General features: G+C 36.4%; 1 protein-coding gene across 1 annotated transcript in view; it reads left to right on the top strand.

Moving 5' to 3' along the window:
- Positions 1-7: 7 nt before the first annotated feature.
- Positions 8-15448, top strand: part of Gnai1 (G protein subunit alpha i1) — an 83179-nt gene continuing 67738 nt past the window's right edge. Inside the window, 3 exon segments of the mRNA XM_015488398.2 lie at positions 8-61; positions 63-83; positions 85-112. Coding sequence (XP_015343884.1) covers positions 44-61; positions 63-83; positions 85-112 — 67 coding nt within the window. The 5' untranslated portion in view covers positions 8-43.

Genomic DNA, 15448 nt, shown 5'->3' on the forward strand with positions numbered 1-15448 from the left:
TACGCTGAGCGCCGAGGACAAGGCGGCGGTGGAGCGGAGTAAGATGATCGACCGGAACCTGCCGCGAGGATGGCGAGAAGGCGGGCGCGCGAGGTCAAGCTGTTGCTGCTCGGTGAGGCTGGCCGAAGGGCTAGGTGCCGGGGCGGGCGAATGAGCGAGTGGGCTGGGCGCGGCGGGGGCCGCTGTGGGCCCCTTGGCGTCGGGAAACCGGAGGGAACGCGTGACAGCAGGCGAGGGCGCGTCTGGCAGCGCCCGAGCGAGGTTGGTTCGGAGTGCGAGTGTGGCCCTTGCGGTGCGGAGCCGAGGCGGGTCCCCTCCTAGGTCCCCTTCCGCCCTCCTGCCAGGCGCTGAGATCTCCCCGCGGTAGGGCAGGCATTGCGCTGCGCTCGGTGCTTTAGTGACCCCACTGGAAGCCGAGCTGCATTTTGAGGCGGCAGATCCCGTGTAAACCCTTTTCTTTGAAGTTAGCTGAGCCTTACAAATACGAAGGGGTATTCATGTCAAGAAAATAAAAGACACCCCCGCCCCTTTCCCGGAAAACCTTTCATCCAGAGGGTGGTTTCTCGTTTGTGGTTTTTCTCACACCAGGAGTGCCGCTTTTGGTGAAGTCAGTGCACCTTTCCTGGGGCCTCTGTAGGGTTGAAATGTGTCTTTACTGTCAAGTTCCTATGGCGACTCAGTGAGTGTTAAAAAGCACCGATTATGTTTACCCTGCGTAAGGAAATAAGCTATGCTGGATATTTGATTTTTATCACTGTGGGGGTAGGGAAACCACCAAAGTTGGGTTGCGTTTGCTCCAGTAGTAGGTAAGGAAGATACTTCAGTGGTGGAACCGCTGTGAAAGGTGCAGAGGGGTCACCGGAACAACAGGATTTTCTCTACTGCCATGGTTTCTGATGAATGGGGTTTGCCAGGTGCATGCCAGGCTTTGATTTGTTCTTAGCCCTGTTCTCTTGCTGAAGTGCGACGTGGAGATCTTTTTCCAATTGTTTGAACGGGAAGAGAATTAGAGTAACCCAGGGACACTTGACTGAGGGAAACATTGTGATAATATTCACAGTTTAAGATCTTTAAATCTCTGAGTTAGGGGTTCCTTTTGTTTGATTTCTTCCCACACTCTAAGTATTAGATAGATGAAAGATTTCTTAAAATCTTCATTTGCACTTTCAGCTTGTATTTTTTTTATATAAGTTATAATAAAAGAGAAATATTGCTTAAATTCATTTTCAGTAAGCTCCAGTTTTATTGGTTTAATGACTGCAGGAAAAAATGGTGGGCTTTTTTTTTTTTTTTTTCTTTCTCCATTACTAGTAGGCTTAGAAGCAAACTTGGCATGACTAAAAGTAATAATGATCTGAGTCATTTTGCAAGCAAACTGTGAAATAACTTTGCATTTTAAAGACCTGGTGGCTTTTTCACCCTCCGCAGCCTCCAGCATAAATCTTTCTTTGTAAATACGTTAACCTAAGTTTTTAATTAATAAGCTATATTGTATTTTGACGACGCCAGTGAATTTTCAGAGTATTGGCTATAGAAGACACACAGCTTGATAATGGAACCATGTAAATGCTCCTCTTGTAAAGTGAATCGTTCTAGACAGAAATGAAATGAAAGGATTTAAAAGTTCTTTTTCTGGTTTTCTGCTCTGATACATTATCTCTATTTATTTCTGTGTGACTTTTAGTTGGAACCAACCATCCACCATGTTTAAACCAATTGAAAAATGGGTCTTTGGGTGGTGGTGGTTTAGTCCTTTAATTAACTGTTAGACATGGGCTAGGATAAAGGTCCAAGAAGTAGGTTGTTGCTTGAATAGTATTCAGGAGAGATCAGTGTTTCTTAACCTAGTACTGTTGGCATTTTGAACTTGATAATTCTTTGCAGTCAGGTTATCTTGTGCACTGTAAGGATGTTTACAGCATCTTTAGCCACCATCCATTAGATGCCAACAGCTGCCCCCCATACCAAACTGTGACACTTAAAAATGTTGTCATATGTCTCCTGGGGAAAAATGTAACCTTCATTGAGAACTACTGTTCTAGATTAACATATATAGTTTAATACAGTGTAGACCCTAAAGCTGAATTGCTACAGTCATCTATGGTGATTTATGAGGAAGTTGAAGGAGAGTCCTGATTTTCAGAAGAAATTATGGAATTTTTATTTCTTCTTACCAGTGACATTAGAAAGATTCCAAAAAGATTTTTTTTTTTTTTTTTTTTTTTTAATTAGGCAACTGATTTCCTTTAGTTGTCTAATCTAGCTTGGGCTTTTGCATTTCCCTGCATCTCTTCTTTCTACAGGAATCCAGTTACTTCCCTAACTGTTGTTGGTCTAACACTCTCATCTGTCTTACCCCACTCCACTCTACCCTTTGCCCAGACTTCCAACACCCTATAAACAGAATGCTGGCTTACTTATTTCATAAATCTTAATTCTTGAAAGGCTTGAAAACATTTTTCCCCCCTAATTTGACTTTAGCAGTGAATTGCGACCTTTGGTTCATTTTTGGATGTTTAAAGGCTATGTGTAAGCAGCTCAATGGAATCATTCCATTTAAAACATAGCAATTGAATCAACTAGAAATGTAAAATGGATTCTGGATAATCTATAACAATGTCACTTACATTTACATCAGTTGTTTTTCCTCATCAATTATTTTGTTTTTTCTCATTAAATGATTTTTCAAATTTTATTTAAAGTACAATATCTTTAGAGTACCAACATGGTATATTAATAGTTCATTATGTTGTATTTTTTGCTAGAGAATATATAGTCTTTAGATATTTGGACTGAAAGATTAAAGAATAAGATTTGCACATTATTAGTAAAGATTTGGTGCTGGGATGTCTAATATATATAATTTATATCAGAGGCATTTCACTATCCTAATTTAGCACAGTAAATTAGGGCTTGAAAAAGAGAGGACCTCATCTAATCATTGACCTAAACGAAATTAGGTCATGGTTTGGGTGATTTAAGGCTTTCAGGTCTAATTTTCAGGTTTCATAGTGTTATAATATAATCCTAAATAGAGAAAAATTAATGAAAGAAATAAAAAGAAAAGTTTCTTTCCATTATATATGGGTACTTGTTAACAAAGGAAAATATTTGTATTGTTGTATCTTTGAGGATGTAACTTACCATCTTTTTAAGGTCAGTGTCATTAGTCTTCAAATGCTTTTCAGTAAGACTATGGTGTACTACTGATTTTATAAAATTACAGTTTTCATGAATTAGCTTATTCCTAAATCACAATATCACTTCAAATGTTTGTACTTCATTATACCTTTGTCCTTTTCTTGACTCCATATATCTCCACAACCAGACCAGCAAACAAAAATCCATACCTTCATCTTCTTCTCTAGCTTAGTTTAATATCGCAGGGTTGGGAAAAAATAAATGAGAAGTTGCAGCTCTTCTGTTTCCTGCATATTTTTTCCATTGCTACTATAAACCAGCTATTTGGGATGCTACAACATTAATCTTTTCACTCTCTTTGAACTTGTCCTGTGTGACTTCCCTAGTTGAGAAATTATGGCATTGCAGGACTTATTTCATTGCTTTAGCTTTTTTCCTTCCAATTGGCTGAGGATCTTAAGTAGTGCAAACCTATTTCCTTGAACCAATGGATCTGGTATTTAAACGTGGGTTGTGTGCTTCTCTCTGCCTGGTTTATCTTGTATTATTAGATACTTTTGATAGAAGCCACAGGTGGTATAAAATTATGTGCTGAGATTCGAGATTTTTCTGCATCTTCTGTTTTTCATTCTCAAATTCATAGTTCAGGTTCTCTCCTTCTGACAGCCTAATTCCAGTAGGCTCTCCTGCTTCTAGTCTTTCCTTTAAGCCTGTTCTTCTGGTATCATAATACTAGCTTGATCAAAAACTTTCTTTTAGACCTGGCTTTCTTGAGTTTTACACTGTTTTCCTCAGGGTGCTCTCCTCCAAGCAGGAGCAGTTAACATATGTTAAAGCTATTTTGGTCTTGGTTCCTAGCGGTTGAGACTTAGGCCCTGCTTGTTTCACTATTACTGTGAGCACTTTAGCAGCAGAATCTTCATCTTTGTGTTCTTAGCAACACTTCTACTTTGTCATGTGTAAAATGTGCTCTAAATGATGTAAAATTATCTTTCTGCTTTCTGGAATATAAACCACATACTCTGCCATTTTCAGTATTTATCGGAATAAATAACTACCCAAACAGTGTTTAAAAAAAAAAAAAAAAAAGAAAAGAAAAGTAAAGAAAGAAAGAAAAAGGGAATAGAAGAACATATATGATGACCAAAGTTAATGCATGGTATTTAAAAGCAAATAGAAACAAAATTAAAATAAAAGCAAGCAATTTGGTTTAGTATTTTATTTTCCATATGTAATGTTTTTCATAGTCATTATATTCTTTGACAAAAAATTAGACAAAATCTCTATTGATGGGGAATCTGCTATGTCTGTTGAAGCTGTGATGTTTTTCCTTATTTATTTATTTTTTTTTTTTGGTGAAAGTACATCTCATTTTCTAGCATTTATTTTGGCCTCTTTTATAAAGAATTTATCAAGGATAGCAAACATAATGCCTACCTTTTAGGATTTAGTGGAAAATAGTAGGAATTATAATTGCTTACAGGATTTAGTAGATGTTATTTAAACATGAATTCAAGATTGCTATAGTTTTTTAAACCAAAATGAACTATCCAGCCACAATTCTTATTTTGTTACACACTTCTCATTGCCCTGGAAAACTTAAGATAGAGCAAATTCATGCAAGGGGACTTGAGTGTATTGGCCGCATTTCTAGGTCACGTATTTCTTGATCACATGTCCTGGCCTGCATTTTACTCAGTGTGTGACTACCCAGAGTATGACATTGGTGAAGTTCAGATCCCAGATGGCATTTGAGCCTGTGAACTAAAGTTAACAGTACCTAATCTTAGGCTGTTTTCTGGTATAATTTATTAAACTATAATTAAAAACCCTAAGATAAATAACAAACTAATTTTAAAATGAATATTTATTACTATATGCTTAGCAACTTCTTAAAAAAATATTATTATATAGTTAGAGTTTAGAAATCCACAGAGGGTATGCACAGGGCTAAAAATCAGGGCTTTTCTTCTGCACTTTCTAGGAGAGTCCCTTTCCCTTCCCCAGGCTCTGTCAAGGGGCTGCCTGCTTTCATTGGCTCATGGTGCCTTTCCCCATCTTCAGAGGCAACTGTGATTGGTGGTTTCCCTCCTTTGGCTTCCCTCTCCTGCCTTCTGCTTTCATTTATGAGAACCCTTGCAGGATAACAGCCCCGCATCAAAATTCTTAATCAAATTATACCTGTAATATTCTTTTTACCATGTAAGGTAACATATTTGCAGGTTTCAGGGATTGGAGGATATGTCTCTCTGGGGTCTATTATAGTGCCTACCATAGTTCACCATCTGGATCCTAAAAATTCAAGTCCATTTTTTCATGAAAAAATGCATTCACCACCTTCCAACATCTGCAAAAGCTTCAACTCATTATAGAACCTACTCAAATTCCAAAGCTCCGGATCTAACTCAGGAATGGGTGCAATTTGGGGTCTAATCAGTACTAGGATAAATCCTTTTAATCTGTGAACTGGTGAAACTATAAAAGAAGTTGTATTATCCCAGATTATAATGGTGGGACAGGCACAGGTTATCAATTACAGACATTGTCATTTCAAAAGGGAGAAAATGGAAAGGAAAAAAGAATTATCTATCTCAAGTACAGCCAAAACTACATTAGGTTTCAAGAGCTAGGAATAGACCTCTGTGACTTGACTGCGCCTTTGCCACCCTGGGCTCTGCCCTTGGGTGCTTGTCTTTCTAAAGAAGGGTAGGATGTGTACTCAGCTGGTAGTCTGTCAACCTAGTACTTACTCATAGCAGTTTGGTGGTCTTACAGCATTTCATTTTGTAGTCTCATATTTTTTTTTCCCATCTTAATGTAACCAGCAAGGAAAAACCACATCTTTAATACCTAACTTGGAAATGTCTTCATTTCAGTATCTGGGTTCATGGGTCATAAGGTTTGATTTCACATAATAGCAGGACACAATTCATCTAAGCTTTCTGCGTTTGAATAACAAGTGTTCCCTTACCTCTGGTTTCTAGTAAGATGTCCTTCCTTTCTTACCAGCAGCACATTTAAAGCCTTTGTTTCTTTCCCACAGTCTTTCATTGTAATTTAGGTATTTTCTAGGATGAAATAAATTTCCTCCATCATGCTTCTCAGTTCTTTCTGAGAGGCATTAATATCAGGTCTCTCCTAACAGTTACGGAAACAGCCAAGGCCTTTTCTATCATGTTCCTTAATATTCTTTCAGCCTTTGCCTATTTCCCAAATCCAAAGCCATTTCAACATTTTTAAATGTTTGTTAAAGCAGTGCCCCCTCTCCCAGGTATCTTTATTGATATCACATGAATTATACTTTAGGGAAAGCATAATGATTATAATTTTATATTCTCTAATCCTTCATACTTTATGTAACTATGGTAACCCTAAAATCACCAGTTTCTGGCATTTAATATTGAACCCCTGGTATTTTACTCAAGTCATGATGTGAAAGAGAAAGGCTTTTTTTTGTCTCCTCTTCAGTGAAGTTTTTCTTGATCATCCAGCCAAAATTACTCTTCCTTGCCCTTCCTGCTTACACCATACTAAAATCATTCTGTGCATTTACTTCTTCTAATAGTTTGTTTCTATGGCATCAGCTCCCTTAGAACATGAATCCTGTAGAACTTGTTTCTCATCTGATGGAATGGCATATAGTATCCATTTCACAAATAAATGTTGGTTGAATGAATGAATGCCATAGTGAACATTAATTTTGTCCTTCAGAAGTAGAGAATTGATTTATTTTCTTTGTACTTTGAGTAATTAAGTGAATTTTGCCACAATATATGCACTTTTAAAAAAAATCTTGGTTGTTGGAGTAACTAAAACCTATATTATTCCTAACATTCATTCAAAAATTAAGTTAATCAGCATGACACATTATTGCATAATCAGAAAAAAATTGTGATTCAGCTAATTGAAAGTAGGATTTTCATATATACCATTTGAGTACTTTGTTTTCTTCATTATTGTTTCATTGCTGCTTCACATTTGAACACTTTCTTAAAATGCCCAATTCTATGTGGCATGTGCTGTGTTCTCACAGCTGTGTATATCACACAGGATGGTGTGATTATTGGTAACCTTGGCTTTCAGGAGCCAGTAGGGTGCTCATCCCCAGTGTGTTTTATGTCTTGCCAGCCTTTATGTGGTGGAAATCCTTGGCTGCATTTGCAAAGTGTGTTCTGTGCTTTGGGGAGGTCCAGCTGTGCCTTAGGCTTACCAGATCATTAAGAGAATGTGCAGTCTACTTAGGGAAGTAAATCAGATGCATGAAAATGATTCATCATAATGGCAAATGGGGAGGTAATAAAATGATAATAGACACTAAGAGAGATGAGATTCAGTATTGGGTACCTCAGTGTTGGTCCTGTGGGGCAGGGGTAGAGGTGGACATAGAATGACTCTCAGGAATTATTGTGGTTCTAAATCTGTCAGTTTCTTTCATGTATTTCTGAGCTGCTTCTTTAATTCTAATTGACTGTAAACTCTATGTTGTATAGAAATACAGTTTAGAAGAGACTCTGCTGTTAGTGAATGGTGAATTTAGTTTTCTTCTATTCTTTCTGCATAAGGAAATTTATCCTCCAAGGTTTATTCAGTTCTGTAGGAAAACTCTCCCGATAGGGGATAAAGCAGTTGACCTAGAACTCTGGTGGTTAAATGTTTTTTCTTGGGACCTTGGACAGGTTATCCAAATTATTTAAGCTTCAGTTTTCTTTTCTGTAAATGCTGGATAATAAACGTATCTACCTCACAGGGCCAGGGACAGAGTAAGCTAATGTACTGACGTACTGAGACTAGAATGTGGCAATAAGTACTTAATAAATATAAGCTGTTATTATAAACACTTTAGAGACTTTGAGATCAGCCCTCCCTGCAGTTTGATCCATTTTTTGTCATAGACGTTAATCCCTTTGTTGGCTTTTCTTAGCAAGGGTGTGTGTATAGCAAAGATTCAAGAAGTACAAAATCAATTTTAATTACTAGTTTCTGATCCCACCCTAGATTACTTATAGAATTGGAATTTCTGGTAACAGGCTCCTTATTAGGACTAGACCAGGTAAATATCTGTACTATGTTAAGAATTATATACAGAGTGGATTTTAAGCAATCAGAAAACTATACAAATCATTTAAAAATAATTTTCTCTGTATTTTATTACTCATTGTTGGAATAAATTCAGTGATTTCTTCTGAACTTTTCATTTGCACTTTCTTGCAAATAAAAGCTATTAGTTTTTTAAACATGAAACATTATTTGAGTTACTTAAAAAGAATGTGCTTTTTCTCAGGCACAAGATTTCAAAATCCCACAAAATTTAAAATCTTACTGAAGCTTTCCTTATTGTTGGCTCAGGAGATGCCTAACAAAACTCTAGTTACCTTGATTATACTTTTAAGAGAAGTGTCTCTTGAAAAGCGGTACCAACCTTGACTTAGAAACACTGAGGCATTAAATCCATGATAGTGTTTGTACCTTTTAATAAAATTTAAAAGCAGTCCCTTAAGACCTAGCCTTGAGTTGTCAGGGCCTCTTTCTGTTGCCTCGTCTTTCTAAGGTACAGTCCAAGAGCTTTTTCTAGTGATTTACTTGTCTAATCCATATTATATTTTTTCTTTCTTGGACACGTGCCTTTTATATGACAGCCTTTTCTTAAGGTTTACTAATGTTGTTCTTCATGGTATTTAAGAGGTATGGAACTTGTCAATAAAGTTGCAGGTAAGTTCAATATAATACACTAAGAATTAGAAAAAAATGCTGTTTTTCTTTTTTAAAAACTTTTTAGTCACTTGAAAAAATGTTTTACTATAAATTATATGTTTTTTTCATAGACACAGAATAGACTTTAAAATGTAGACTTTTTTATGGAACTAGATGTGTTGAGAAATATAGGGAGACAATCATGTAACCCATAATACCTGTTTATATTTATTTAAAGAGGTGACATCTTGTGTCTGTTCTTTCTCCTCTCCTTATGGAATACTTTTGTATGTAGGTTGGGCTTCTCATTTTACCTTCTATTTAACCTCTGTTTTATTTCTTTTAAAATTTCTTTACCTTGTGTGCTATTTATTATATATCTTCTAGGTTCATTTGTCTCTTTGCTAATAACCTAATCTGCTTTTAACATATTGACCTTTCAATATTAACGGTGACATTTTTATATCTGGAAGTTATTTCTAATCCATCTTTTAACATTCATTTACCATTTTTTCCCCTTATTTTCTAGTTACTTTCGTCTTACTATGCCTCTTGTCTAGTTTGAAGAGTGTACCCTTCCAGGTGGTTGGGTTCGGTTGGATGTCTGGTCCTCTCATGGCAGTATCCTCTTGTAATTCCTCATTGTGAGCCTATGTTAAGCAGTGAATTGTCTGTGTGACCCTGTGAACACTGGGTTGGCTGCCGTTTTCCTGTCAGTCCCGTGGGGTAGGGGTGGAGGACAGGTCCATTTCTAACTTACCCTAACACAGCATAAAAGCTGAAAGCATCATTTCTCATCCTTGGGTTAACTACTTTCTCCATGCTTCATCTGTCTTAGTTGACACCCTCCATCCTTGTCATCTCATTTATCTTAACACCGGATAAATCAAAAGCCTCATTTATTCTAAACATTTTACTCATTTTCCTGCCTCACATTTTATGATCCAGTAACACAGAACTGATGGTTTCTTGTGTGTGTTTGAGAGAGAAAGTGAGTGCGTGCGTGCCCTGAAGGGTTTCCTAATACTCTTCTGGGCATCTTGTGGACTTTCATGGTGTGCTTATAAGTCAGCTTATTTCTTACCTGCTGGCATCTGCTCCTGAAGTGTGAGTGTACTTGTTAGCCCATTGTCTCTCATTTTTATCACAGCCAGGACCAAGTCTCTTACTGTCTTGGCACTATTGTGTCTCGTGAGTGCTGTGGCCCTCCCAGTCACCATTTTCTCCAGGCAATCCTTTGCTGCAGAGCCACTATGCGGGAGCCAGGCTTTGAGCTATCTTGAGTCCTCTGCCTTCTCAAGTCTTTTCAAGCATGAGGAAAATTTCGCGTTGCATCAGTTGCACCGAGGTGCCAATATGCTAGGGTGAAATGAGCTCAGGAGTTCCTTCTGCTTAGCCAACTTCTCCACCAGGCCCCTGGGAGACTTTCTTACCCCAAATTGGTACCTCTGCCTCTAGCAGTCTCTTCATCTTCCCCAACCTACCATTTACCTCTGGAACTTGGTTCTGCCCAGAGAGGCAATCAAGATAAAGAGTTCTGCCTCTCTGTTTCCCTTACCCCACCTGCCTTCGGCAGTTGCTGCTTATTGATTGCCCAAGTGCCTCCCAGTTTCCTAGGCTTTGCCAGGGGATGCCTGGGGAAGTAAGTCACTCGTACCCTTCCATTTCTATCTGGATGACACTGATGTGACTTTTCTACCATTATCAATGCAAGTACAAGAGAGCAAAAAGCACATTAGTAGGCTTCCAACTATGTCTCACTTTCCATGTTTGTTGTTCGCTCTGAAGTTGGAGTTTTAAAATTTTTTCTCCCCAGTTGTTTGCATTGTCTTTGGTTGTGTCACATTTGTGAAGTTTACTTTTTCTAGAGCTGCTCTTCTTTAATGTAAATTTTACTATGCGTAGAAATAATTTGGAATTTTTAATATGCAGATTCTTGTTCAGTTGGTCCAGGGCAGGGCCTGAGATTTTGCATGTCTCACAAACTCCCAGGAGATGAATGTGCTGCTGGTCCACAGTCTAGTCCACACTTTGAGAAGCAACATCCTAGAGGTGGTGATCCTCCTGGCTTTTTTTTTTTTTATTATTTTTTTAATCAACTTGTAAGCACTTTTCACTGGTTTTTAGCCACATTCACGAAACCTCCCATAATCTTACCAAAAAAGTGTTTGAAACGGTGCCTTGCCAGAAGTAAGCACTCATTATGTTTTATACATTCACATATATGCCCCCCCCACACGCATGTAATGCCTGTCACACTTGATGTTGTTGCTCTATAGTTAAGCTTCTGATGTTAATCTGGAACCTTGTTTCAGCAGTGCATTTTGAGAAAAATTATTCAGTATTATTTTATATGGAAACGTGCACTGCCTGAGGTGTGACCAGAAGCTGTGAGGGAGTTCTTTTGATGACAGGATTATTCAGGCCAGGTTGAAAGTGTACCTAGAATAGTGTTTTTATGACTGTTTTTATCTCAGAATGTTCATGATAAAATTTCTTCATCAGAAGTAAATAAAGTGCGGTTGCTTGCCATGGACTGAATGTTTCTATCTTCCCCAAAAGTATATGTTAAAATCCTAATCAACCCATCTCCCACACCCAAAAACCCCCAATCCCCAATATGGGGACTTTGGAAGGTAATTAGGGTTGGATTAGATCATGAGGGTTGGGCCTTTGTGATAGGATTGAAATTAATGGTGCTGGCACCCTGATCTTGGATTTCTAGCCTCCAGGACTATGAGAAATAAATGTTTAGTTTTTAAGACACCTGATCTATATATGACATTTTAGTAGCCCAGACTAAATGAGGTATGTAAAGTGTGAAGATGCTAGAGAGAACCATTTGATAACATTTTATAGTCATTGGACTTGAAATAATTGATCATGTTACTTTTATATAACCTCAGCTCTCCTAATCTAAAGCCACATGCAATGGAATTTCCATTGCCTTTAAAAGGGAATTCCGATCTTAGAAAATTCATCTTCCTGTTAATATTTAGTGATAAGTAATCACAAAAAAATGTTTTGTTATTAAACATGGCCTAAGTGTCCCACAACTTCTTTCTTTCATTATAGTATCCTTTGCTGGTTGGGCTTACTTGAAGTTAGTCATAACATCTGGTTCTTATGAAACATGTGTAATTCATTCAGCAAATATTTATAGAATGTCAGCTCTATGGACTACATGTTCTAGATATCTGGATATGGAACAGGAACAGTCTTTGTGACGCTGATATAAATTAGAGAAAATATTCTTTAAACATTTGCCATTAGGTACAACAATGTGGTTATTTTGGATTGTTGAGTTATAAATACTAAAAAAAAAAAAAACAAAAAAACAAAACAAAACAGAAAAAATGGGTTCTTGGTACTTTCCTATCCCATTTATCTCAGTATGCCTTTGTAGTAGGTTATTTTAACTTTGTTTTGAATGACTGCACTTTGTAGGTCAGGTTAAATTTTATTTCTATTTGCTAAAAGCTACTCCAGGATTCTCAGAGCAAAAACTAAGTAGTGACATCTCACAGAAATTCATACTGTGCACATGGTGATATTTAGAATTTCAGAATTTCCTGAAAAAGTTACTAACCAACGAAAAAATAGTTATTAACCAACAAAGATATAGTCCATTTTTGTCGACTTAGTGGTGACATCTAAAATGACTTAAGCCCTAGTTTAAAAAGTAACTAATGTAGAGAATGATTCTGAATAAAATATAAAACTCTTAATGAGATCTCAATAGTGACTTCTTTTGGAGAATAAGGATTTATGTTGTATAATTCATTGACTTGTATAGATTTGAATTGTATTTTGCTATTTGTGTATTTTTTTTTTGTTCATCAGTGAGCAAATGTTATTTTAACATTAAAACATGAAAATAAGAGCTCATAAAATTCAAACTTCTGAATGAGCTAAAAAACAATATTTTCTGAATATAAGTAAAAAATGCTGTGAAGCATTTCTGGAATTGGTTCGTATACATAAGCATATATGTAAGTTGAGAGCTAAACTTTAATATTTTAGAATTATATAGTGCTATTATTCTGTAAACAATTTATTTTTAAGACTTACCTGTATTTCTGAAAGTTAAGATTGGGTATTTTGACTTATGACAATTTTAGTCCTTAAATATTATGTGGGTAATATTTAATATGTGTATTTATATATATTATTGTCTGTGTTCCTTATTATTTACTTAAGTTACTGGTTAAAAGTTCTTAAGTGTTTTAAGGCCTACCATGTGTATAAGGAGATCAGGAAGAGGCATCCATTGTACTGTAATGTTTAATTCTTAAGCATGTTGCTGGATGCCTAGATCTTTATCATCTTATTTTTCCAGGACAAAAATATTTCATAAACAAACAAAAAATTTATTAATGTAGGCCAGTACATGTCAACTTTGTCATCTTCTTTTACTGTGCTTTCACATCTGATTATTTCCTAAGCCTCATCACTCTTAATTTAGATTGCCTTGACCGTCATCCTCCTTCTTCCATTTTCACATAAGTCAGTCTGTTGAAATATCCTCCTCCTTGGTCTTCCTACCTACATAGTTTTCCACCCTTCAGTCTATATATGCCTCCTGAATGATAGCTTTGATCTTATCAGTAGTTCCAATTGTAACAGAAGGGCCACCCTATTCATTAACATGGTGTTTGGGAACCTCTGTGATTTGGCTTCCACCCAGCCTTTCTGTATTTCCCATCATCAGTGCTTCCCTTGGTTTCCCATCTCAGTAACCTTACTCATACTATTCCTTTTTGCTAGGAATGCCTTTCCACCCTTATTCTCAGTTCTTTCCATGTATGTCCATGATCAGAGTTTGGGATATTTTTTCTCAAAACTCAATAATATCTGGATCCCACATAAAGCAATTTTTATCAATTCCTAATTTAAATGTATTTCAGTATCTCTTAAAGGTATAAAATTATGTAAGATATAATTAGACAAGTTTCTCAGCCCTAGTCTCCACTTAGGTAACCACAAAGTTCCCCCCAAAATTATATACAAGACCCAAACAAATCCAGTTCTCATTAACATTAGTTGTTTTGTGGTCCTTGTGATGCCAACCAAGTAGAGTGCTTTGCATTGGGCATGTCTACCATTAAATGCCAAAAGATGTCTCATTTCTCCCATCCTCCTGCTCTAATTGCAAAACCATCATTCTTGGAATGGTCTCACCTTCAACAGAATGAATTCTTCCATGAGGCATTATCTGTGGTATCATGAATCATAAGGCTAATTAGTGTGCCCATTAAGTAACTGCTTTTATATGTGGAAAAATAAAACATCTGGATTAGAATTAGAATTAGAATTAGAACTTAGAATTGCCTAAGTTCAGGTAATTATTCATTAAATATTAAATTATCTTCTGTCTGTCTGCTAAGGCCTGTGTCAAGGATTATATGCATCCAAAGATGAATCTAACATGGATCCTGCCCTCAAGAGGCTTCACAGCAAAAGAAAAAAAATGAAATATTTATTGGAAGGATGAATGCTGGGAATGAGATTTGGACTTGCATAGGGAGCAGTGAACTTCAAGTTGAGAGCTGTTAACTATTTAGCCCTTTCAGCTATTAAAGGGCACAATCAAGAATAGGAGATCTGTTTGAGTTGACTTTTCTATTTTTATATTTTATTCTTTGTTTATTGCCTCTTCTCATTACTTTTTCATAGACTCTATTTCCTTGAGTTGTCTAGAACTAAAGTAAGAAGTATTAATCTCATGTTACAAATCAGGAATTCCAGACTTTGATAAGTAAGTTATTTGCTCAAGGACATACAGTTAGTAAGTGGCAGGCTGGGTCTTCTTCTGCCTCTTGTTGTTTGATTTCCATTTAACTCTCTTGATTATACTGCCTCTTAGTACTTACTTATACTTGAATCCAAAGAATACTTCTATCTATTATTTCATGTGGACCTTTGCACCTGTGAAATTAAATAGAGCCTGATAGAATAGACACCAAGTAAATATTGTTGAGTATGTGAACAATGATAGGCTCAGATAATAAATTAACTATAACTTATCATGCCAGCATTATCCATTATACCTAATCAGGTGTTTTAACCAAATATTTTTAAAAGTGGGGCTGAATTATACATATATGTTAAAATAGTGTATTTCTATTTTAAAAATTTATTTACTTATTTATTTTGGTACCAAGGGGTACTTAAGCACTGAGCCACATCCTCAGATCTATTAAAAAACTTTTATTTTCAAACAGGGTCTTTCTAAGTTGCTTAGGGCCTCACTAAATTGCTGAGACTGGCTTTGAACTTGGAAGTCTCCTGCCTCAACCTTCTAAGCCCTGGGATAACAGCATGAGCCACTGTGCCTGACTTACTATTTTTTTTTTTTTTAAAAGTGTAAGATACCAGCTTCCAGATATAATCTGGGATTAGTATAAATTCAGCCTCATCTCTTACATCTACTATGTATAGGCCTGAAATATTTCAAATGGAAAGTGAAATTTATTAAAAGGAGAGGAAAAAAAAAAACCTGAGGCAATTAGATGTCCTGAATCTTTTAGGGGAGACTTAATTATACTTAATACACTATATTTACCGAAGAAAGGATGTAGATGGTTCTATTTTTACAAAGTTTTTTTTTCCTTTT

Source organism: Marmota marmota, unplaced genomic scaffold (assembly GCF_001458135.2).
Source record: "Marmota marmota marmota unplaced genomic scaffold, marMar, whole genome shotgun sequence".
Lineage (NCBI taxonomy): Eukaryota > Metazoa > Chordata > Mammalia > Rodentia > Sciuridae > Marmota > Marmota marmota.